This window comes from Dermacentor andersoni, chromosome 8 (assembly GCF_023375885.2).
Source record: "Dermacentor andersoni chromosome 8, qqDerAnde1_hic_scaffold, whole genome shotgun sequence".
NCBI classification, from domain to species: Eukaryota; Metazoa; Arthropoda; class Arachnida; order Ixodida; family Ixodidae; genus Dermacentor; species Dermacentor andersoni.
In genome coordinates this window covers 7,995,908-8,021,935 of record NC_092821.1, presented here as the reverse complement: position 1 = coordinate 8,021,935, position 26,028 = coordinate 7,995,908, and the positions used below count along the sequence as shown (strand labels likewise).

Genomic DNA, 26,028 nt, shown 5'->3' with positions numbered 1-26,028 from the left:
TGAAGAAGGGAGTCCATCATGCGTTCAAAAGTGGCAGGAGCGTTACATAGACCGAACGGCATCACTTTGAATTGATAAAGACCGTCGGGTGTGACAAAAGCAGTCTTCTCGCGGTCGAGATCGTCCACGGCAATCTGCCAGTAGCCGGAGCGAAGGTCAATAGAAGAGAAATAGCGAGCACCGTGGAGGCAGTCAAGGGCGTCATCAATCCGAGGTAGGGGATACACGTCCTTTTTGGTAACCCTGTTAAGGTGCCGATAATCCACGCAAAAGCGCCATGAGCCATCCTTCTTTTTGACCAGTACTACAGGTGACGCCCATGGACTATATGATGGTTCAATAATGTTCTTGGCAAGCATTTTGCGAACTTCTGCGTGAATAACTTGACGCTCAGCTGGTGACACTCGATACGGGCGGCGATGAATAGGAGGGGCATCGCCGGTATTAATGCGATGTTTGACAGCTGTAGTTTGGGCTAAAGGACGATCGTTAAAGTCAAAAAGATCGTGGTAGGAAAACAGAACGCGGTAGAGTTCACGAGCGTGCTCGGAGGGCAAGTCGGGGGCAATCATTTTCCGTAAGTCAGCGATGGTACAATTTGCCGACTGCGATGGTAGAGGAGTATCGGATGAAGTGTCGTCTACTGCAATGGATGCTACTGAGTGATCCTCGAATGAACAAAGCTGGGCCAAAGACATCCCACGTGGCAGCACTTGTGTCGTCAAGCCAAAGTTGACCACTGGCAGGCAGACGCAATTCGCCGTAATAGATAAAACTGTATGGGGTACTGTGATCCCATGTGTAAGGAGGACGTCTTGCATAGGAGCCGCGATGTAGTGACCGTCGGGGACTGGTGGGGATGACACTAGGTCAACGTAGGTCAGTGCCGAAGGTGGCAAGCGAACGAAGTCGGCGGAACTGAGGCGACTGGGGTGTGGTTCAGCAGGATCCAGAACAGGCAGGTCAAGGCGGAGAGTACTGGCGGAACAATCGATGAGAGCAGAATGTGCGGAAAGGAAGTCTAAGCCGAGGATGATGTCGTGGGGACAGTGGGCGATGACTGTGAATAGCACGATTGTTGAGCGATCGGCGAAGGAGACGCGGGCGGTACACATACCAATTACGGGGGCTGTTCCGCCATCGGCGACACGGACAACAGGCGTCGTGGCGGGCGTGATAATTTTCTTGAGCCGGTTACGAAGGTCAGCGCTCATTACGGACAAATGCGCCCCAGTGTCTATGAGAGCAGACACAGAAACACCGTCGACTTGCACGTCAAGAAGGTTCAGATGAGTGGGCAAAGTCAGTAGAGGATTTGGCGGCGTAGGGAGCAATGCAGCGTCACCTCGAGGCGCTGCATCGTCTAGTTTTCCGGCTGGGAGCGGCGTCCGAAGGGAGTCGGCGAATAGGAGCGACGGGGCTGGGGAGAGCGAGATTGTCGTCGTTGGGGCGAAGGCGAACGAGAATAGGGGCGGTTCGTTGCAGGAGAATCAGTGGCGGCATTATCGGAGCGTGCGGCATAGGGACGAGAAGGGCCACCTGAGGGGCGAGAGTAGGCAGTATAAGTAGGCCGGCTCGGGGAACTCCAGCGACTACGACAGTGCCGAGAAATGTGCCCGATTCGATGGCAGTGGAAACAAATAGGCTTGTCGTCAGCAGTGCGCCATTCAGATGGGTTGCGGAAACGTGGTGGGTAAGAAGATGCGGGACGGGGCGAAATCGAAGAAGCCGGGCGGGTATTAGGGCGATGGGCCGAGCAGATGGTGTGAAGACCCATGTTTTCAAACTCCTGGCGGACAACTGCCTGGATCAGTGAGACCGTGACTGCAGATGTGTTGGTGGGACTGGAGTCGAAGGCAGCCGGATAGGCGGCCTCGATCTCACGCCGGACGATCCTGGTAACATCGGCAGTGTTGTTGGGACGAGGAGCGTCGGCACAGGAAGATGTCGCTGGGGTGTTGGGCAGACGGGCAAACTGCTGGTCAATACGTCGGCTTTTGGCGAGTTCCAGGCGGCGGCACTCTCTTATAACAGCATCCACCGTCGCTACGTTGTTGCAAACGAGCAAGTGGAAGGCGTCATCGGCAATGCCTTTGAGGATGTGGGAAACCTTGTCTGACTCAGTCATGTGGGTGTCAACTTTGCGGCACAGAGCCAAGACGTCCTGAATGTACGTGACATAGGGCTCTGTTGACGTCTGCACACGGCCGGAAAGCGCCTTCTGCGCGGCAAGTTGTTGACCGTAGGGGTTGCCGAACAAGTCTCGAAGCTGTGTCTTAAGTGAATCCCAACTGGTGAGCTCATCTTCGTGCGTGCGATACCAAACTCGAGGTGTGCCACCGAGGTAAAAGACTACGTTGGCGAGCATAATAGTAGGGTCCCACCGGTTATTGCGGCTGACGTGTTCATACAGGCTGATCCAGTCATCGACGTCTTCCCCATCTTGGCCCGAGAATACGCCAGGATCACGGGGAGCGGGGAGAGTGATGTAGGTCGTCGAAGTGGCAGCAGGTGTCGGAGCCGGCGGAGTCGGGTTGTCGTCGCCGGGAGCCATGAAGGAAGGCTCGACGTACCGTCCACTGCGAAGCTCCGTGACGAGGTACAGGGAACGTCCACCTCCACCAGATATGTTACGTAGGAAGACGCAGACGAACAGCTATGTACAAATATATTTACAAGGAAAATACGCTGCGCTTGGCCAAGAGGCAACAGCCCGCGCTAGCTTCTAATCGTCGTCGTCGTCTTCACACTGCTGGCCTTTCGTGATCGCGCATATTGTGCCGTAGCAATATGAAGGAGACCCAAGACCAGAACTGGACGCTCCCATCACGGAGGAAGAGGTGTATGCCGCGGCACGAGCCTCACAGCGCAACACTGCTCCCGGAGTTGACAAAATTACCAATGCCATGATTAGAAACCTGAGCCCGATGCACATCCAGGACTTCACCGAATACCTAAACGAGGAACTCTGGAGCAAGGGCCACGTATCGAACGAGTGGAAACACGCGGAAATCGTGACCATTCCCAAACCCGGCAAGAAGCCCGCGATCGACGCCCTGCGTCCCATCTCGCTGACTTCGTGCCTCGGCAAGCTGTACGAGAGGGTCATCGAAACCCGCCTCCAACATTACATAGAGGACGGTGACCTCTTCCCGCACACCATGCTTGGCTTCAGGCCGGGACTTTCTGCGCAAGATGCGTTCCTAATCCTAAGGGAAGAAGTTCTTAAGGGCATCCCGAAGGGAGGAGAACATCTCCTGCTCGCACTCGACCTAAAAGGGGCCTTCGATAACATCTCTCACAAGGCCATTCTCAAGGGACTGAATGACATCAGCTGCGGGGAGCGCATCTTTAATTACGTTAAATCGTTCTTGACGGGCCGGACGGCAACCATCGGAATAGGCCAGACTCGATCGGATACGATCGACGTACCGAACAAAGGAACACCGCAGGGGGCGATAATATCCCCGATTCTATTCAACGTCGCGATGCTAGCGCTGACCAAAGAGCTGCGGAAGATCCCCGACCTAGGTTACGCCCTCTACGCAGACGACATCACGCTCTGGGCCACCAAGGGCTCCCTAGCGCGAAAAGAGGCGACCCTTCAAGAGGCCGCGACGGCCGTGGAGAGATTTGCGGCAGTGAGCGGGATGCGTTGTGCGCCAGAAAAGTCCGAGGTGATCTGGGTGCACGGAGGAGGAATCTACAAGTCCCCCGGCCCTATCGACCTCTATCTTGAGGGCCAGAAGATCACGGAAGGCAATAAGACTAGGATTCTGGGTTTTTGGATCCAGAGCAACCTGAAAGCCTCCCACACCATCCAAACCCTAAGGTCTGCCACCAACCAGATCTCGCGGATTATAAAACGAATTACAAGAAGCCGCAAGGGCATGCGAGAAGAGGACACGCTTCGCCTCGTCCAGGCTCTGGTGATCAGCAGAATCACATATAGCATGCCGTATCACTATCACTCGCTAAACAAACGCGACCAAGAACAAGTCGATGCCATCATCAGAGGCGCGTACAAAACGGCCCTGGGTCTCCCTGTCACCACCTCAAACGAGAAGTTAGCTGCCCTCGGGATCCACAACACCTTCGCTGAGCTGTCGGACGCGGTTATGGCTTCGCAAAAGGCCAGGCTACAGAACACGGCGGCGGGCAGAGCCATCCTCCACCGGACCGGAACGGCAACGGAGCTCCGTGCCCTCGATGGGCAACGATCACTCCCGCCTGAGGTCAGAGGCAAGATCAAGGCGAACCCGATACCGAAGCACATGAGCCATGAACTCCATGAAGGACGACGCAAGGCTCGCGTCGACAGACAGCGCCGACAATTCAAGGGTGACCCGTACGTAACGTACGTGGACGTGGCGGCGTACCCTGTAGGGGGCCTCTTCGCGGTAGCCGCCGTGAACGGGAGAGACAACTCCTTGACTCTCGCGGCCTCCGTAAGGGCAGAGACCCCAGCTGCGGCTGAAACCATAGCTGCGGCGCTGGTAATAAAGCAAGAAGACAGGGTAGGCAGGGAAGCCCATGTCGTTACCGACTCGCAACAGGCCTGCCGTAACTTTACCAACGGCCGAACACCGCTGCTGGCGGCTCGTATTCTAGGCCCGAGGCTGCAAGAATACCATCAAATCACGTGGACGCCGGGCCACGCGGGTTTGGAGGGGAACGAGAGGGCGAACGCCCTAGCTCGAGCGCTAATCAACCGAGCGGGGCAAGACGAATCGTCTCATCAATCCCCACCATTTACCTTCATGCCCCTGCCGTCCAATTACTGCGACCGACTCGAGATCCAGCGACTCAACCGCAGGATTTATCCTCCGCCTCACAGAAAGCTCAGCACTGAAGATGCCGTAGCTCTCCGACTTATTCAGACAAACACATTTCCTAACCTACACAAATACAGTAAAATGTTCCCACATACATATCGCGGCATCTGCCCCTGGTGCGGCGACACACGCCCTACACTCTTCCACATCTCGTGGGGGTGCGGGGGCAAACCTCAACACTTAAAGACGCCTAGCACGTCATTTGAGCGGTGGGAGGTACAGCTGACCGGCGATACCCTGGCGGGACAAGAAGCTCTCGTCCAGCAAGTACGTCGAGCAGCCATGGCCAGTGGAGTCCTGGAATGAGGACACCACCCACTCGATCTCATAGCAACCACCTCGATGGTTCAAATAAATGTTTTTTCTCTCTCTCTCTCTTAAAAGACTCAATAAAAGTTTTCACTCACTCAGTCACTCACTCGGCGTTTGTGAGAACGCGACTTGCGTACGCGACGACCCTCTCACCTAAAGTGTCGTCTCGCTGTAGGAGAATGCCACCAATGCCGTGACCACTAGCATCCGTATGCAGGAGGGTTGGAGCAGCTTCATTAAAATGGCGAAGTACTGGTTCCGATGCGAGAGCGCGCTTTAGATGGGCGAACGCTGATTCACGTTCGGGATACCACACAAACGAAACATTAAAACAGTAATTTGTGCAGAGGTGACGCTATTGAGGCGAAGTCTCGTATGAATCGGCGAAAATAGTAAGCGAGGCCTAGAACACTGCGCAAATCTTTGGTGTTTTTGGGACGAGGGAAGTGCCGAACTGCCGAAACCTTGTCAGGATCTGGACGAATGCCATCTTTGCTCACAATGTGACCTAATACCTTGATCGTCTTGCTCGCAAAATGGCATTTCTTGGGGCTGAGCTGAAGTCCAGCGTTGGCAAGGCACGTGAGAAGTTCATCCAGACGTTTCAAGTGCTGAGAGAAGGTTGACGAGAAAACAACAATATTGTCCAGATAGCACAAGCAAGTCTTCCACTTAAGGCCACGAAGAACGGTGTCAATCATGCGCTCGAACGTTGCGGGCGCGTTGCAGAGGCCGAAAGGCATCACATTAAACTCGTAGAGCCCATCTGGTGTCGAAAACGCTGTTTTCTCTTTATCGTCCTCATGCATAGGTATCTGCCAGTAGCCAGAACGCAGATCGAGACTGGAGAAGTACTCGGCACCCTGCAGGGAATCCAAAGCATCGTCTATTCGCGACATAGGGTATACGTCCTTGCGTGTGATCTTGTTAAGTGCTCGGTAGTCGATACAAAATCGAACAGAGCCGTCCTTTTTACAAACCAAAACAACGGGGGATAACCAAGGGCTAGCAGAGGGGCGTATTATGTTCCGTTGGAGCATGTCGGTGACGTTCTCGTCAATGACTTTCCTCTCGGTTAGCGATACGCGATACAGTCTGCGGCGCACGATAGATGTGCCATCTGTCTCTATCCGATGCGTCATAATCGAAGTTTTTCCCAACGAAGATGAATGCGCATCAAGCGAAGCTTCATGGTTTTAGAGTAAAGCAAGCAACTGTTGTGACTGCGAAGGTGTCAGGTCGGAACTGATGGCAGCTGCAAGAGCTGAAGGAGATGCGGTCTGTCCAGTGCAAGGAATTTCAGAGGAAGCTGGTTTAAAGGAAACAACAGAGATAGACTCCGATTCAGTGGCGCAAGCCAATGTACTGCCTTTAGAGATGAGAATCTTTTGGGATGTCGGGTTTGTAGCGTAGAGAAGTGCAGAGCCATGATCAAACTGAACCAGCCCTGATGCAAAGGCTATCCCTCTTGCGAGACAGCGTGCAGATGGTAGTACGAGCCCGTCGCCGCAGTCAATGACATCAGACGTGATAGTAACAATGCTTTGATGGCGAGGTGGTAGCGCGGTATCTTCTGCAGCAAGCAAGTGAAGTGGTGCGCCACCTACATGAAGTGCATAGGTCGTGTCAGTCATGTTGAGAACGCGTTGCCCGCAGCAGATGGAGGCCGTAGAAAGAAAATCTTATCCAAATATGAGCTGCTGGGCACACGAACTTAGCACTGCGAATTGAACGTAATGCAGAAGTCCGTCAATGGAAATATGAGCAGTGCACATGGCGATAGGTCGAATGGCGGCCCCTTGAGCAGCGAGTAGCGTAGGTCCATCATAGGGGGCCGTAACTTTCCGGAGTCGCGAACACAATGCAGGGTGAATAATTGAAACACTAGCACCAGTGTCTATCAAAGCTTCGAATTGTACACCTTCTACTATAACCAATATCACATTCTACGGACGCCATGGAGGAATTTCTGTCCTGTCGTTCGATGCGGCTTTTCCTCCAAAAGCTGCATAATTCAGTTTTCCGGACGACGCTCGGCGAATTGAGAAGCAGGTCGAAGTGGGGACGTAGAGCGGCGAAGGGGTGATGGCGAGCGGCGTCTCGCAGGAGGATACGTCGGAACCGTCTGTGATGGAGAGTGGCCGCGCGGTAGAGCATAAGGATGGCGTTGGTCATGCTGGCTCCCTAGATGTTGGATGGTAGCTCCGGGCGAAAAGTCATCCCGTTCGTATGCGTCATATCCACGACGCTCCTCTTGCTGGCGCTTGCGGCAAAAACGTGCTATATGGCCAAGATAGCCGGAGTAGTAGCAGATGGGACGAGGAGGACGCCACTGCGGATAGCTGGTATGGGTTGGTGCGCTGGTAGTAAGGGAAGCCATGTGGGCCAGCGTTGGTTTTTGAGGCATCGGTGGAACGATAACTGGAGTAACGGCGGCTACTTGTGCGTACGTTGGTGGGGCCCGAGGGGTTAGAGGGTCCGTGTATGCTGCGCCACCTATGGACGCCAATTCCTCTTTGACAACGCCTCACACATTGGTATCCGATACATGAGAAGGCATAGGCCCTGCGGCGAAGCCAAGATACTGTAGCTCTTCGCGAATTATTGCTCGGATTATTGCTCGTAACGTGGGGTCGTCGGCGGTAGTGGTTGCAGTGGTGTCTGGCTGCAACCGTACTGATTCGTGTTCGTCGAGGCGCTGGCAAGTAGCAACGATATCAGTGATGGTAGCGGGGTTCTAGATGGCTAAGACATTGAAAGCGACCTCTCCCATGCCTTTGAGGACATGGCGAAGCCTGTCTGATTCGGTCATGGCCGTGTTCACGCTTCGGCAAAGAGCAAGCACATCCTCGATGTACGAGGTATAAGATTCCCCGAGTTCTTGCTTTCTAGTGTCGAGCGTCTTTTTTGCGAGGGTGGAACGAACAGCCGGTGTGCCTAAGATTTGGCGGAGCTGCTCTTTGAAAGCACTCCAGTTCGTGAAATCAACCTCATGGTTGAAAAACCAAGTCTTCGCTACTCCTGTGAGATAAAAGGCGACGTGACGTAGCTTGGACGCGTCGTCCCAACGGTTAGCCGAACTCACTCGGTCATAGTCGTCCAACCAATCCTCGGCACCTTCACCGCGAAGTCCAGCAAACCGATGCGGATCACACTGGTGCCCACTGATAATCCAATACGGAGAGGCTGGGGTAGCCGAGGCCAAGATGGTTGAAGTAGAAGTGCCCGTTGGCTCGTCCTGCGACATACTGGCGGACAGCTGGCACAATCGGCTACCTGATTGAAGCTCCAGGAGGTTCAGCGGGAAGTCAGAGGACCGAGGACCGTAAAGCACACTCCACCACTTGTGATGCAGCAGTTATCACGACGTTTGTTACGGGTCGGAGACGCGGCGAACCGACCACGCCCAAAGCACGGATCACACAAGAGCGAGCCCCACAAGCGATGAAGAAGAACCCCATATGAACCCCACATGATGATGATCATGTACAGATGGCAAATTATAGCTTATAAATGCCCACAAAATATATATATCTATATATATATATGTATATATATATATACATAGACGCACACGAGCTCATACTCAGCAAAATATTGCTGGACTCACTCAGACTGAGGCTCACCTGTGATTCTCATGCTGAGTGAGTTTCAACGTGTCGACTCTTGAGTGATTTTGCCTGCCTAGCACTATACCTAATGCGGAAGCGTACAGTTGTGTGCAGGCACAAAAAAACCTTCACAAACGCAGTGACCAGGTTGCCGAATCTGACACTTTTCATATCAAGAAGAGCGCAATGCGTCAGCATACCTTCGTTATCCGTCGTTGGCAATAAGGAGAACTGGTTAGATATGGTCAGATAAATTATAAGTATCTTGTGTAGTTTCTCTGTATAAACGTGCCTGAAGTTGACTACGGAGTTGAGTTTCTGGAATAAATCAGTTGTAATTTGGCGCATGTGCTGCCTTTAATGTCCGTTTAAAATTTTTGGAACCATATTTGAGCTCCAAGATCGTATGACGACGGCGGAGTGAGGACAATTGCATCACGTGGAGCGCATGACGACGATAGCGCAACAACGACAGTACGGCAAAAACCAGATGACCAGCATTAAATGGCAATAATGGAAGGACCAAGATAGTGTGACGACGACGGTATCACAACGAGTACAAGAATAGTATGGGATGACAATTGCAGCATAATCCAGATTTAAAGACGACAGCATGTCGCGATAGGATGAAGAAGGAATGACGCTGATCAAATGACCATGGCGATATAACGCCAATAGGATATTTTTGAAGCGATGATTACAGCAAGATGAGAGCAGGACGACGACGGCATGACGACAATGGCACGTTGACTATTGTGCGATGAAGGTGCGTGAAGAGGTCTGTATGACGGCAGTCAGATGATGAAGTTAGAATGAGGGCGATGGAACCACCACGACGACATCACGACGATGCTATAACAGCCAATACATGACAACTGTATGACGATGCTGCATTGACGAGGATGGTATGACAAAGATATGATGAGAATGGGGTGACGACTACGGTATGATGATGGTAGCATGACGAAGACTGTATGAAAACGACTGTGTGGCAACGATGGCGTGACAACGAGTCCATGGAGACGAAAGCATAGCGAGAAGCCGGAGGGACGATGGTGAGAAGACCGCAACGGCGCCACGACGACGGTATTACAGCGAACGCGTCACGACTGCATCACAGTCATGGTTGGGCGACGACGGCGTAACGAGAGTCGGAAGGTGAAGCTGGAATAAAAACGATGCAATGACCAAGACGGCGTTACGACGGCGAGCGCATACTTAGTGTCCCAAACTATTAGATAACTTTGGCCACTGGGTCGTTCGAAAATTGTGATGACGACAGCATGACGAAAGGCGGATGGCAACACTGGAATGACGATGATACAACGACCACACCCTTAGTAGACAGATGTGTGTGACGTGCATTCTTGGGGCTCACAGTCGGGCGAGAATGAATCGACCGACGTCGCGGCATGATAACGCCACTTGTTTGATGCTCTCTTGCATGTGACGCATGACGAATCAAGTCCCTTATGGGCGTCTACTATGAGCGTGACTGTTGTGCTGTTCGGCTATTCTCTATGGATTTTCTGCGGGAAATTGGTTACATATTATGACGCAGTTAATAATTCCAACGCAAATTTTCTTCTTTTTCTAGAAGTGCTTACGAGCTCCTTGGGTGCCGTCCTTCAAGGCTTGTATGTTGAGATGAATTCCATATCTTTGTGCTAATGAAGTTAATTACCTTAACACACAAGATTAGTAGTACTACAAAAGGTATTTTAAATTGTATGACCCTGAGGTAGAAAGAGAGGAAATAATTTATTGTTGACACCTTGTCTATGTTTAAGGAATTTAGAACGCATTTTGTGGGACGCCCTGTATAAGCTCGCTTGCCGGTATTCTTGTTGTATGCCCTTGTAATCTTCTTATGGTTATATTTTACACAAATGCATCCGCCGAGGAGTCTGACTGACTGACTGACTAACCAGGAGGCACGCCATATATGAAGGTAGACAAAGAAAGCACCACTTAATGAAAGCGGCAAACAAATCAAACGTGAAAAATGGGCGAGTTGGTATGGAGAGACAGCAAACTTCAAAGAGCGAACCACCGGGACACTAGCTAAGGCACAAAAAAGACAGGACACGGTGGAAGCAGGAATAGCGTTTTTAATGTCATTGGCATTCTTTGCGCTCTTCAGGCACTTTCAGTTAATTTCTCTAGCATCGTATGCCACTCGAGTGACCCAAACTTAAACAGCTTGGGCCACCAAGTATGCGCTCGTAGTCGTGATTCCGTCATGATCATTCCATTTTCGTCATTCCAGCTTCGTCATCCGACTCGCAACACCATCGACGTCATGCCATCTTTGTCATAGAGTTGTCGCCCACCCATTGTCGTATCGCTGTTGCCACGGGGTCGTCGCATCGCCGTCATCGTTACAGAAACGTCATTGGTCATGCTGTCGTCGTCATACGGCCTTTGTCTTTTCAGCATTGCCATTTGTTTGGCGTGTTGGTAAGCTGACTTGGAAAGCATAGTTAGCGCCAGTAAACAAGGACAGACGGTAGACGACACCACACTGCACTACGTACCTTTTCATCGACCTCATTCCTTCTTTGTTATTGTGCTGCAATCAAGCTGTTATTCAATTGCGGCTACACCGCTGTTCTAACGGCATCGTTGTCATAGCGTGGTATTCATAGAACCGTCATTAAGCACTGGTTGCCATGCTCCTGTCGTGACGTCGTCGTGGTCATTTCATCATGGTCATTCCAGCTTCATCATTCGCATCTCGGTATAGCGTCGTCATCCTATCATTCTTGTCATGGAGTGACCGTCATGTTACCATACTCAGAGATTCGCTGTCATCACAATGCCCGCACGCCATCTTCGTTACGCACTCCTAGTTATATCAACGCCATAATTCCAGAATTCTCATCTCATTGCCGGCATGCCACCGCCGTCATAAGGCCTTCATCTATTCGTCGGCGTCGTTTCCTCTTGGACAGTCGCCGTTATGTCGCCAATGCTGTGGCCGGCACTGGTGAGTGAGCGTTGCAGAAAACTGGGCCGTTCCGGGAGACTTTATATGTCGCATTAGGCGAAGCAGTGAAAGTCTGAGAATTAGCCCTACAAATATTGAATAAGAGTGTCTTCAGGAGTGCAGTGTGTCTGTACAATGATTAAGCGTTAATTGCATAAGCGTCGCCTGTCGTAGAGAGATCCGTTATACTCAAATTAATCTTTTATTGACTACATCTCATAATTTTCATATTGAATGCGTTTCCATTTTTGCAGCTTTTTGTGGCTCTCTTAACACACCATACAAGTGCTCTTTGATATCATATGTGACGAGAAAATTACGTTGCTCGACACTAATTGTGTGGTCACCGATAACAACACGGTGATTTTATGAACTTAGGATAAGTAAACAACTTGCCATTTTATTTCATGCATACAAAGCTTATAAAGAGGCAAATAGCGTGTGCACATTATTCAAGAAGTAATTCGATGAAGATAGCTATAGGGGTTTGTGCTGTGGGGCATAGCGCTGGATGTGTCAGATGTGCCTTTCCGTTGTCCTTGTTCCGCTTTCCCTACAACAAAATAAGAGAAGAAGTAATGCGAGCATCTCAGGCACAATAGTTTCGGACAACGAATTGCGCATTTAGGCGGTGCTCAATACCTTAGCAACGTGCTCGTTTCCGTCGCGGTAGGGATGCTTGGCGAAAGCACAAGAAAATTGCGTTGCCTGATACGTCACTTACGTCAGTCCCATTTGGCCTTCGTCACAACAAATCAGAAAATAAACTTTATTGGTTTGATTGATTTATCCGAGTGTTGTGCTTGGCTAACGGACAGGCCTAATCAACCAGTAGGGCTGAGCAGGCGTGTTCGTGTTCTGAGGTTTTTATGAGCTTCATATGAGGAACTTCAATGTCTCCGGTTTGAATTATTGATTCTAATTAACTCTATCTTGCACGGAACCATTGCCTTTTTCTAAGAGCGCACGATATGGCTCCGCTTTCGTGGCTCAACATCACCATCACTGCTGAAGGTATCGCGAACCTCATCACGAATTTTAAAGTTTCTACTTCATCTGGCTTGATCAAATCAAATATGAAATACTGAAGAATACTACTGATATTTCCAGTCACATTCTGTGTCTTCTCTTTAACCAGTCTCTATCATCAGGTGAGCGGCCTAAGGACGTGAAGGTTGGTAATTTAGTTCCCCTATTAAAATCCGGTGACAAGCAATCGCCCTGTAATTATCGACCCATTTCACCAACATGTATATGCTGCAAATTACTTGAACATATTATAGCTTCTCATATCGGCGACCACCTTGAATGTTATAACTTTTTTTCAATAATCAGCCTGGCTTCAGAAAAGCCTACTCATGTGACACTCAGTTATCTGAATTTACAACTGACTTTCACTTTTACATGAATTCTAACAATCAAACCGATTGCCTCTTTCTTGATTTCGCGAAGGCGTTCGATACTGTGCCTCATTGCCGTTTAATTTCTAAATTGTTGGCCCTTTGTATCGATTCTATACCACTCTCTTCCCTACGTAACATATTGTCTTCGCGTCAGCAACATTTCGTCTAGCCTTTGCGACGTCATGTCCAGCGTCCCCCAAGGCAGTGTGCTAGGTCCCTGACTCTTTTTAATATGTGTCAAGGACTTACTCGCTCACATTTATTCCTCAGTTAGGTTGTTCTCTGACGACTGCGTCATCTACCGTAAAATAAATGTTTCCATGATCCTCTTACTCACCAAAATGACCACGAACTGACCTATAGATAGTGCGTAACTTGGCAAAGGTCCCATAACGCCTCCAAATGCACGGTAATCTCGTTTATTCGAAAGCGCAATAACTCATTGTTCGACTATTCCATTAATAATATTGTAGTTTTGACTGCTCCATCGTACAAATATCTCGGCGTTTATCTTTCGTCGGACTTATCCTGGACAACGCATGTAGCAACTGTCTCCTCCAAAGCTTCTCAATTTCTCTGCTACCTGTGTAGAAATTTTCGTAACGCGCCTTCTAATGTGCGAAAACTAGCACATATTACTTATGTTGGCCCCCTACTAGAATTCGCTTCCTGCAAATGGCCACCATGCCAAAATAATCTAATCCGTATGTTGGAAGCCGTTCAGAACAGGGCAGGCAGCCAGATTCATATCTGTCTGCTTCGACTATCATTCGAACATTACCCGAATAAAACAAGACCTTGAATTTCAATCATTAGAAGATCGCCGCGTGATTGCTTTTTTATTTCTGTTTCACAGGTACATTAATAGTAATAGCTTTCATTGTTTGCCGCTCCATTATCCTCTGCGCACATGTCGTTGCATTCACAGCGCACTTAGTTTTATGCGCATTTATGGCCAAACGCAGGCATTTAACTCACCACCACTACCAAGTGCTACCGCTAGCACATTGTAACAGTCTCCCGAATCACGTTGCTTTCATATCCAATCGTGAAACATTCGGTAATAACCTGAATTCGTTGCGTATTAATATCGTATAACGATGTTGCACTTTGCTATTTTTGTCGTGTAATTACTTTTGCCCCTCACTCAATGCCCTTCAATGGGCCTTTAAGGTAATGTGAATAAATAAATACCTTCGTACCAAATAACGAACTGCTCAGTATGTTTCGTAAAATGCATTCTTACTTATTAGGCAACATTTCGCGTTTCGATCTAGGGCATGTTTCCTTAACTGCCGGTATTAACTGGCGTAACGCAGGTATGGCCAGTACTCGCAGCTCTACCCGAACCGTCGTGGCATGCCGGTTCCCAACAGCTACTGCCACCGGGCATTCAGGGACTGCGCCCCAGGCCGCTGTTTTGTGCAGTCACCGGGGTACCCTGGCATCTACCCGCGCAACCTGCTCTGCAAGTACCGCATCAGCGTGCGCCGAAATCTCGTGGGCCTGGACCTGGCTGCCTTCGACGTTGACGGGCTGCGCTGCGACAACCTGCTCATGTGCTTTCCGAGACCGGTCACCAGGGACCCGGAGCGGTGCCCCTACGACTACGTCAGGGTCCGTGCGATCGTTGATAGAATATATGGACTAATACTCCGCTCTTGCTCGCAGAAATTTTGATTGTTGAACATTGATTTTATTACTTTAATTTTTTTAGGTTATAGCTAGGAGCGAGTAATACATTATTAGCCTGACATAGTTGCGCCGTTGAAAACACAGACTGACTTCTACATATGCAAAAGATTTTTTTTCTACACCCCGTCACGTGATGCGTAATGATTGCCAGAGCTGCCACCCAGTCATATGCAATCACAAAAAAATGCCTCAGATTACAACAGCAGTAGGCTTTTTCGAAGTAATTATTTAATATTGTTCTAACAAGAACCAAAGTCCCTAACCATCCGCATGTGACAGCAGTGCGACACTGGCTGCGGGTTCTCGGCTTTCGGATAATGATTGGCAACAGCACAGTAGCCCTCGATAATTGGAAATAGTTAGAACCTACTAAGGGTGTATTCAGTGATAGGCGGGAAATGGCGGCTAGCAGGTTCTAGCATAAAACCAAGCAGCATCATTTTCACAGGAAAGTTCTTCCTCAATCATTGCGATAGCCCTATGCTTGTGGCATTTCTCTGAGCTCCAGGGCGCGGATCCATATTTGTCCGGGTCAACGCATGTAACATGCAATACGACACGAAGAACCCCAGGTGACCAAATTGTTCCACACATCTCCGAAACTATGGGGAACTGCATAATCAGATCGTGGTTTTGTCACCTAGAACGCCAGAATTTAGCATGGTGCTCGCATAAGCAAGTTCCAGTGACTCCTGACGCTCGAAATTATACTTACTATGTATATGTAGTATCTTGTACGTATTCACATAATATCTTACTTTCACCAAAATATAAATAACTTAATATTGTCGCAAATATTACTAAAATGACAGCTGGCCAGAGGCAAATGATACATATGCAAGAAAGAACGCTGCGAACTGTGCCACACAAGTGCAAAAACTCAGGCGAAATAATATTCAGTGACTTGGACAGCTGCACAGCAGTGGCCGTGCGTAAGTATTCGTGACTGCATATCACACATGTCCACTCAATATGTGAAAACGCATTTACTGTTTAATATCTTCCAGTAAACGAAATACATACAATAGCCGTTTGCATGACACTCTTGCTGAACAAATTTGTGGACAGAGCAGGTGTATAGCGTCATATAAGGAAAACACAAAACGAAGCAAGCGACAGAAAAGCATTGATATAGTAACTAAAAAAAACTATATGGTATGCGCGCACATCGATCGCATCAGCCACTAAGAGGAACAAACATACGCAGACGCTTTGTTTTGCTTTCTAGACTTATTCTGACGAATGTATGTTTGCGTGCTTCTCACACAGATTGGTTGCACCCAGATATTGGCGTCCACGTGTATACATTAAAATGGGCATTATTCAAGACCCCTCCCAGTTTAAAGCTGAGCGTTTGTAACGATAGATTTCGTCATTGTTTTCGTTAGGGCCATTTTTCTTAACGCTCTGCCATACAATCGGTGGTCGCAGGTGTTCGACGGGCCAACGGAGGACTTCCCGCTGATCGCGACACTGTGCGGCCGCGGTCGCCTCAAGTCCAACATCGTGGCTACGGGATCAGACATGCTGGTGACTTTCAACAGCTCACCGGCGGGTCCTCTGCTCAACACGGGATTCCACTTCAAGGCGGACGCCGTGTTCGACGCAGGAGACGGGGAGCATGTGCAGCTGCGCAATGGCAGCTGCCTCATCGAGAGGAAGCTCACCGCACCCGCCGTGTTTGCCAGCCCCAGGTGCGTGACGATGAGAATGCCGAATCCGCGTTGGTTTTTGAATCTGTACGCATTATGCGTGTCAGATTGTAAAAAAAGTGTATGCGTTGTATGGGAAGGAGCCGGTCATGTGGCAAAGGTCGAGCGCGGATGGGAGAGCATAAAAGAGAATGTGTATGTGTTAGCATGTGTGTAAGTATAGATGCATACACACACATATATATATATATTAGTCATGTCATGAGAAGCCAACAATCACTGACACCAAGGACAACATAGGGTATATTACTTGTGCTTAATAAGTGAAATAAAGAAACGATAAATTATTGGAAATTCAAGTGGATGAAAAAACAACTTGCCGCAGGTGGGAACCGAACCCACAACCTTCGGATTTCGCGTGCGACGCTCTACCGATTGAGCTACAGCGGTGGCGTTTGCCCATCCACTTTCTTTGGTATTTATGTGCCCTAGTAGAACCCTGGGTGTGTTAGCCAGCGCCACCACTCACAGACCTTGGCGGCGGACGTGGAACGTCCTTTTTGCCGCAGGCGTCACCAGAACGTGATCTTTTTGGGTGAAGGGAACTGGTCAGTTAACCCACACATGCTAGCTTAAGGCATCAATGTTGCCGGAGTCGAGGCCCTCGTTATGTAATAAACGAGTAGAAAGGGGGTTAATCGAGGGGCCCGAATCGGGCCCCTCGGTTTACCTCCTTCCTCCTCGTTTATATATATATATATATATATATATATATATATATATATATATATATATATAGTTATACGGGCTTTCTTCAACGCTGAACACGCAGGAAAGAGATGGCGAACTTTGCGGAGAAATTATTTACTAAACGGTGGACCAGCCTGTACTCTAACGTAGGCGGGATAACCAGCCGAAAACGTTTAGTAACTACGTCTTCGAAAAAGTTCGTCGTCTCTTTCCTGATTATATATATATATATATATCTATATATATATATAGATATATATATATATATATATATATATATATATATATATATATATATATATATATATATATACAGTCATAACATACGGGTAAATTACACAGGGCAAATTACTTGTGCCTAGCAAATGAATAGAGAAGCGATAAATTAAAGGAAATGAGTGTGGATGAAAAAATAACGCCGCAGCTGGAGAACCATCCCACAACCTGCGCATTTCGCGTGCGATGTTCTACAGATTGAGCTACCGTGGTGCCGTTACCCCATCCACTTTCCTGGATATTGATTTGTCCGAGTCCAGCCCTGGGACTGAGAGCCAGCGCCACCACTCACAGACCTTGGCAGCGGATGTAGAACATCCTTTCTGCCGCAGCCGTTAGGAGAACGTTATCTTTTATGGTGAAGGCAACCGATCAATAAACCGACACATGTTACCTGAAGGCATCAATGATGCCGGATTCGAGACCCTCGTTATATAATATACGAGTAGAAAGGCGGTAAACTGAGGGACGCCATTTTCATTATTCATATCATACGAAGCCAAAAAACACTGACGGCTAACAAAACACACGGGAACTTACTTGTGCTTAATAAATGAAATTGAGGAATGTGCAATAGAAGTTGGTGGTAACTCCGTTAGACAGGATACCAGTAAGCTATCTCAGCAGACGAAAGATCTGATCAAGAAACGCCAATGAATGTAAGCCTCTAGCCCTACAGCTAGAACGAACTGGCAGAACTTTCGAAGTTAACAAGCATAATACAGCTGACATAAGGAAGTATAATATGGACAGAATTCAACATGCTCTCAGGAACGGAGGAAGCCAAAAAGCAGTGAAGAAGAAACCAGGAATAGGCAAGAATCAGATGTAGGCGTTAAGAGAGGAAGCCGGCAATATCATTACTAATATGGATAAGATAGTTCAAGTGGCTGAGGAGTTCTATAGAGGTTTATACAGTACCAGTGACACCCACATCGATAACGGAAGAGAGAAAAGTCTAGAGGAATTTGAAATCCCACAAGTAACGCCGGAAAAGGTAAAGAAAGCCTTGGGGGAAGGCAGCTGGGGGGGATGAGGTAACAGCAAATTTGTTGAAGGATGGTAGGCAGATTGTTCTAGAAAAACTGGCCACTCTGCATATGCAATGCCTCATGACCTCAAGCGTACCGGAACCTTGGAAGAACGCTAACATAATCCCAATCCATAAGAAACGGGATGCCAAAGACTTTAAAAATTATAGCCCGATCAGCTTAGTGTTCGTTGCCTACAAAGTACTTAATAAAGTAATCGCAAATAGAATCCGGAACATCTTAGATTTCTGTCAACCAAAAGACCAGGCAGGATTCCATAAAGGCTACTCAACAATAGACCATATTCACACTTTCAATCAGGTGATAGAGAAATGTGCGGAAGATAACCATGCCTTATATATGCTTTCATTGTGGACGAGAAAACGTTTGATTCAGTCAAAAGCTCAGCGGTCATGGAGGCATTACGGAATCAGGGTGTAGACAAGCCGTATCTAAAATTATTGAAACATATCTATAGCGGCTCCACAGCTCCCATAGTCCTCCATAAAGAAAGCAACAAAACCCCAATAAAGAAAGGCGTATGGCAGGGAAATACGATATCTCCAATGCAGTTCACAGCGTGTTTACAGGAGGTATTCAGAGACCTGGACTGAGAAGAATTGGGGATAAGTAATAATGGAGAATACCTTAGTAACTTCCGATTCACTGATGATATTGTCTTGCATAGCAACTCAGGGGACCAATTGCAATGCATGCTCACTGATCTGGAGAGGCAAAGCAGAAGAGCGGGTCTAAAAATTAATCTGCAGAAAACTAAAGTAATGTTTAACAGTCTCGGGAGAGAACAGCAATTTACAAAGGGTAGCGAGGCATTGGAAGAGGTAAGGTAATACATCTACTTAGGACAGGTAGTGGCGGCGGATCCGGATCATGAGACGGAAATAATCAGAAAAATAAGAATCGGCTGGGGTGCGTTTGGCAGGCATTCTCAGATTATGAACACCAGGTTGCCATTAGCCCTCAAGAGAAAAGTGTATAACAGCTGTGTCTTACCAGTACTCACGTTCGGGGCAGAAACCTGGAGGCTTACGAAAAGGGTTCTACGTAAATTGAGGACGACCCAACGAGGTATGGAAAGAAGAATGATGGGTGTAACGTTAAGGGATAAGAGAAGAGCAGATTAGATAAGGGAACAAACCCGTGTTAATGACATCTTAGTTTAAATAAAGAAAAAGAAATGGGCACGGAAAGGACATGTAATGAGGAGGGAAGATAATCGATGTTTATTCAGGTTACGGACTGGATTCTGAGGGAAGGGAAGCGTAGCAGGGGGCGGCAGGAAGTTAGGTGGGCGCGTGAGAGTAAGAAATTTGCAGGGACAACATGACCACAATTAGAACGTGACCGGGCTGGTTGGAGAAGTATGGGAGAAGCCTTTGCCCTGCAGTGGGCGTAACCAGGCTGATGATGTTGATGATGATGATGAATGAATGAAATAAAGAAACGATAAATGAATGGAAATGAAAGTGGATGGAAAAGCAATATCACGCAGGCGGGAACGATCCCGCCATCTTCGCATTTCGAGAAGGTTGTACACACACAACACACACACACATATCATCATCATCATCATCATCATGATATCCTGTCTAATGGAGTTACCACCGACTTCTATTGCACACTGCTTAATGATGCCCACAAGATTGTCGTTCATTGCTTCAACACTAAGTTCGTCTTCCTGAGTTTAAGCTGAATACCTGTTCTGTAGCTTGATCTGGAATTCCCCTATTTTGCCTCTTACCGCTAACTCATTGATCGGCTTCTTGTGTACCAGATTCTTCCGTTCCCTCCTCATGTCTAGGCTAATTCGAGTTCTTACCATCCTATGGTCACTGCAGCGCACCTTGCTGAGCACGTCCACATCTTGTATGATGCGAGGATTAGCGCAGAGTATGAAGTCTATTTTATTTCTAGTCTCGCCGGTCGGGCTCTTGCACGTCCACTTTCGGCTATCCTGCTTGCGGAAGAAGGTATTTATTATCCGCATATGATTCTGTTCCGCAAACTCTATTAATAACTCTCCCCTGTTATACCTAGTGCATACGCCTTGTCTCCAGCCTGCTTCTTGCCTACCTTGACATTGAAGTCGCCCATCAGTATAGTGTATTTTGTTTTCACTCTACCCATCGCTGATTCCACGTCTTTATAGAAGCTTTCGACTTCCTGGTCATCATGAATGCATGTATGGGCGTAGACCTGTACAACCTTCATTTTGTACCTCTTGTTTCACAACAAGACCTGCCACCCTCTCGTTAATGCTATAGAATTCCTGTATGTTACTAGCTATATTCTTATTAATCAGGAATCCGACTCCTAGTTCTCGTCTCTCCGTTAAGCCCCCGTAGCACAGGACGTGCCCGCTTTTTAGCACTGTATATGCTTCTTTTTGCCTCCTAGCTTTACTGAGCCCTATTATATCCCCTTTACTGCCCTATAATTCCTCCAATAGCATTGCTAGGCTCGCCTCGCCTCACTACATAATGTTCTAGGGTGAAACGTTACCAGGTTCACATTCCAATGGCGGCATGTCCGGAGGCAGGGATTCTTAGCACCCTCTGCTGCGTCGCAGGTCTGACCGCCGCGGTGGTCAGTTGCTTCGCAGCTTCTGGGTACTGAGGGCGGGGTTTGATTGTTGTGTTCATAGAGGAGGTTGTGGCCATGTACTGCACCTGGGTGGCCAATCCTGCTCTGGTGAGGGAGTGCGTTGCCGGCTGTGGTCACCGGGATCAGGCCACACTCCAGGCTAGTGCATGAAATTTTATCAACACAAGGATTTTTTTTAATCCGGTGGAAAATTGCGCGGCACCGGGATTCGAACCACTGCCTTCTTGCACGCGAGGCGGTCGTTCTACCTCTGCGCCACCGCTGCACCTCCCACGCATACGCACACACACACACACACACACATATATATATATATATATATATATATATATATATATATATATATATATATACACATACATATATATATATATATATATATATATATATATATATATATATATATATATATATATACACATATACATATATATATATATATATATATATATATATATATATATATGTGTGTGTGTGTGTGTGTGTGTGTGTGTGTGTGTGTGTAATGAACGAGAAGAAAACTGGTTGACCGATGTGCGCGATTTTTAACATTCATATCCTAAAATGCCAACAAACCCAAGACACCAATGGCAGCAGAAAGGAACTACTTGTACTTGGTAATTCAAATAAAGAAATTATACATTAATCGAACTTAAAATGGATGAACATACAACTTGCCGCAGGTGAGGAACAATCCTATGTCTTCGCATTAGGCGTGCTTTGCTCTACCAATTGAGCCACCGCGGCGCCGTTTCCCCATTCACTTTTTTGTGTATGTTTCCTAGTTGAACCATGGTAGTGTTACTCAGTGCCACCACTCACAGCCCTTGGCGGCGGATCTGGAAGTTCTTTTCTGCGGCAGGCGTCAGGAGTACGTGATCTTTTAAGGTCAAGGCGACTGGTCTATAAACCCACACGCGCTACCTCAAGGCATGAATGTTGCCGGATTTCAGACCCTCGGTATGTAACGAACGAAAACGAAGGGTGTTAACCGAGGGGCCTGATTTTTATCGATCATAAGAAGCCAACAAACAAACATACCAAGGACAACACAACGGCCATTACTTACTGTAGCTACAAAGTACCTACTAATTGGAATAAAGATTAATTAAACTGAAAGTTGATGAAAAGCGACTAGCCGGGGAACGTACTGACGTCTTCGCATTACGCGTGCAATGCTCCACCAATTGAGCCACCATGGCGCCGTATTCCCATCTATTTTCCAGGGTATTTATGGCTGTCTACTAGGACAACCCTGCGAGGGTTAGCCAGCGCCATTACTAATAGCCTTGGCGGTGGATGTGGAATATTCGTTCTGCCGCAGGTGTCACGTCTGCATGACCTTATTGGCTGAAGGCAACTAGTAAATAAACAAACACATGCTACCTAAATGCATCAAAGCTGCAGGATTGGATCCTGACCATTGTAAGATACGGGCCAGTAATTAGCATTGGTCAAGTTCTCCGAGTGCAACAACTCGCCGTCACATTCTAATTATGGTGCGCTGGTGCGCGCCGACTATGCTACTGGACGCGCAAGACACGCTGCCTATGCCACCGTCGTGTGTCGCGTGTGGAGCTTTCGTCCACCCGCCCACCACCCTTTGTGACGCTTCCCGAAAGTGTACTTGGAGGCCAGCACGGCTCGAGGTAGATGACCTTAACCCAGAAAAAAGCTGCTTTGCAGCACTGAAAGGTCGTTCATGCACAACCAGGCGAGGAGGAAGCGCCGGACGGATGCGGCCATCGGAGGATAGAGCCCAGGAAGTGTCCCCATTGGCCAAAAATGACGCCACTTGCATGGCCCCCACGACTGGATGTGAATGAAGGCAACTGTACGGGCTCGCCGATTGGATGAAAGTGACGACACCTGCACGGGTTTCACGAATGGCGGAAAATGACGTGACCCCGAAGGACTGATTAGGTTATAACCCAGAGAACGAACAGGATGGGACAGACGTTCTTCTTGCCAGGGGCCACAGCGTACCATTTGCAGCTGGCCGTCCATGAACATTTACTGTTATTTAATATGTTTCCAATCGTGCATATAAGTAAACCTTCGTTTTTCCAAGTCCCCCTCAACGTCGGCCAACTCCCGCACTCAAGGGCCACATCTAATAACTGGTGGCAAAAGTGGGATAACCTATGACAAAAGGAGTCCAGAGAAAATGGAATTAGCGACGACGATTGCGCCTTCGACCCAGGAAACCTTGAGAAACTGAGAAAAGCACACAGATGAACCAGAGGGCATTTTATTAAACTGCGGGGGAGCGCATGGATTGTATCTTTTGATTCGCCAGACATCAAATATTGTGATTTCATTTTGATTGCGGAAACCGGGTATTTGTAGCATACTTTGCGCTTGCACAAATTATTGAAAGAAACCGTTCTAACCAGTCACGGAAGCCGTAATTGATCCTTGAAGGTTGACGAAATCAGACTTGTGCGTCGACTTGGGAGTTGAGGCGGACGTAAAGGTGAAAAAGCGAGGTATCCAAAAAGCAATGAGAGATAGGCCCAATGTCGTCGAAAGTATTCAGGTTGCTTGGGAGGTGGTGCAGGAAACGCGGAAGCCTGAGCGAGGATGTCAGGCGCGCAAGCTGGAATGTGAAGGGCGTGAACGAGAACGTCAAGAGCACGATTGTGAGAGTGAGCGAGAACGGCAAAAGTCCGAGAAACAGGTGCCGGAGATACAGGTGCAACTTAGTAATAGCGTCCAGCGGCGGGTACCGACGGAACCACCGCAGGAAATCAAGCGAGGTCGAGCCATGTCGGATGGACTAGTGGATGCAACCACACAAGGCGGTAGAGGACATTGTCTTATTGTTGGTTCATCTCGAGAGAACTTGTGAAAGGTGTAATTTCGCTGCGTGCCCCTGTTCACAGGGGCTAATGAATTTGTTGGCTAGTGACGCGGTGAACCTAGTCACAAGATTAACGGCAAGTGATGGGGAAAACTACAGGAAAGCAATGGCAATGCTCTTGAGGAGGTTCAGAATTTCAACGAAAGCATTTAAGTCACGATTCAGAAAAGTGAGCAAGAAGAGCGACGAGGGCTACTCAGAGTTTGCGTACGGTTTGAGAATGAACCTGGTTGAGTGGCTTAATGCTGAAGAAAAAAAAACAGTCACAAAAAACCAAGGACAAGAAGATAGGTTGACACCACAGCGACTGGACTATCAAGTGAGGTTTACGCCAGTGGAGCCTGCGCAACAACCTATCTTTTGCGACTGCTTTTTTCCTACAAATATGTACCAAATGGCCCGGATTTCAACCCTTTGTCGTAGGGCTGCGAAGTCTACAAAAGTAGAGACAAAATTGTAGAGTTCATTGGTATCAAACAATTCTACCGCCGCATTCGACAGTCAATGAACTATTGGTTACTGGATAGAGATGCCGTAGACACGGCAGGTAAGGCGGCTTGACTAGCTGATGAGTACCTCATCCGACGGAGGCTCACTATCGAGGGCGAGCGTTCAAATGTAGGGGATAATCCAAGAACGCATATTCACCACAAAAAACACACACAAGTAAAAACTACCGAGACGGCTGACTCGACGAAAAAGACCCTAGAAGGAAACAAAAAAGGGCGCAAGCAACCCTCCGGAGGAAGGGACACAGAACGGTCACACGAAAAAATTCGAAATGAGGCAACCTCTCGGATGGTGTAAGTGCTAGGGCCTAGGTCACTTTCCCACGGCTTGCAAAAACAAGCACACTTTATTGTTTTCCTACGTGGCCGGAAGCCAAGAAAGCTTGGAGCTTCTCCGTCCATACTTTGAGGAGCTACGGATTAGCGAAAAACCTGTATTGTCTTAAGGGATAGCGGAGCTACCATGAACCTACTTCACCTTTCCTTTATAAACGTCGAGGACTATACAGGGAAGGAAACTTGGATCAAGTCAGTGCTAGAAGAACAGAGCGTGTGTCTGCCACACTGTGTTCACGAGTACGAAAAACACGAGTGTCAACTTCGGCTCCTTATGAGAAATGTATACAGAAGCAGGCGTTTCGAAGGCGCTGCCAATAAAGTACCCATAACTCTGTTCAGACCATTCAGAGCGCTTGTTACGGCAGCGTGGTCAGGTGTTCGTAGAAGGAAGGGTGCAGGCATTAACCCGCTCGCGAGCGCATTAAATCGACGCTCAGCTAACCTAAGACTCCAGCGCAGCCGTGGCAGAACGTGAGGAGGCCCAATCCCAAGTAAATACTCGGACAACGGAAGAAAAGAAAAAACAGCTTGACAATAGAAGGGCCAGCTAAAATAATCGTGTAGAAATCGCGCCTCACGAAGAAACATCAGCTGAAGTAACAGAAAGGGCGGCCGGCCTTGTATTTTCACCTACCTGTGAGAGCTTGGACAGGCTTCTCCGGATGGATGGGGAGTTGCTCAGAAGTGAGCAACAGAAGGACCAGACTCAGACACATTTGCACTAGAACGCAAAAGAGTGCATAGATGGACGCTATGCCCTGTTCTGCATAGACACTAACGAGATTGTAGGCGCCGGATCCTAGGTCAATAAATAATTGCGGAGAATTAACGGGCTGATTTTCTGCCTTTGCGTCAAGGATATAGCTGGCCGGGTCATCTAGGAATCAACAAAAAGAAAGAAAGGCCTTTATTAGAATATGACTGGCCAGGATACCTGAAGAGGAAGCTTTACATCGGGTGCTCCTAACTAAATACGTGTAGAAGGAGAATTGGTTTTTGTCGACAACATCTGCACCAAATTTGGCCAGATTTGTTGCACTTAAAAGAAAACATTTAAATCCAGTCACTGTTTCTTTCGAATTTTCGGTATAGGCCGTTCAACGGTTTTTTTTTATTTTTTAGAGAGCGGCAAAAATCG

General features: G+C 48.1%; 1 protein-coding gene across 2 annotated transcripts in view; it reads left to right on the top strand.

Annotated features, from left to right (window-relative positions):
- The window catches only part of LOC126526674 (uncharacterized), a 424,404-nt gene that overhangs the window by 250,220 nt on the left and 148,156 nt on the right, over positions 1-26,028 (top strand). For both annotated transcript variants that reach the window (XM_050174536.2, XM_055068341.2), the window contains exons 4-5: positions 14,470-14,767; positions 16,277-16,539. In XM_050174536.2, the coding sequence (XP_050030493.1) occupies positions 14,470-14,767; positions 16,277-16,539 (561 nt within the window). The remainder of the gene's footprint in view (positions 1-14,469; positions 14,768-16,276; positions 16,540-26,028) is intronic.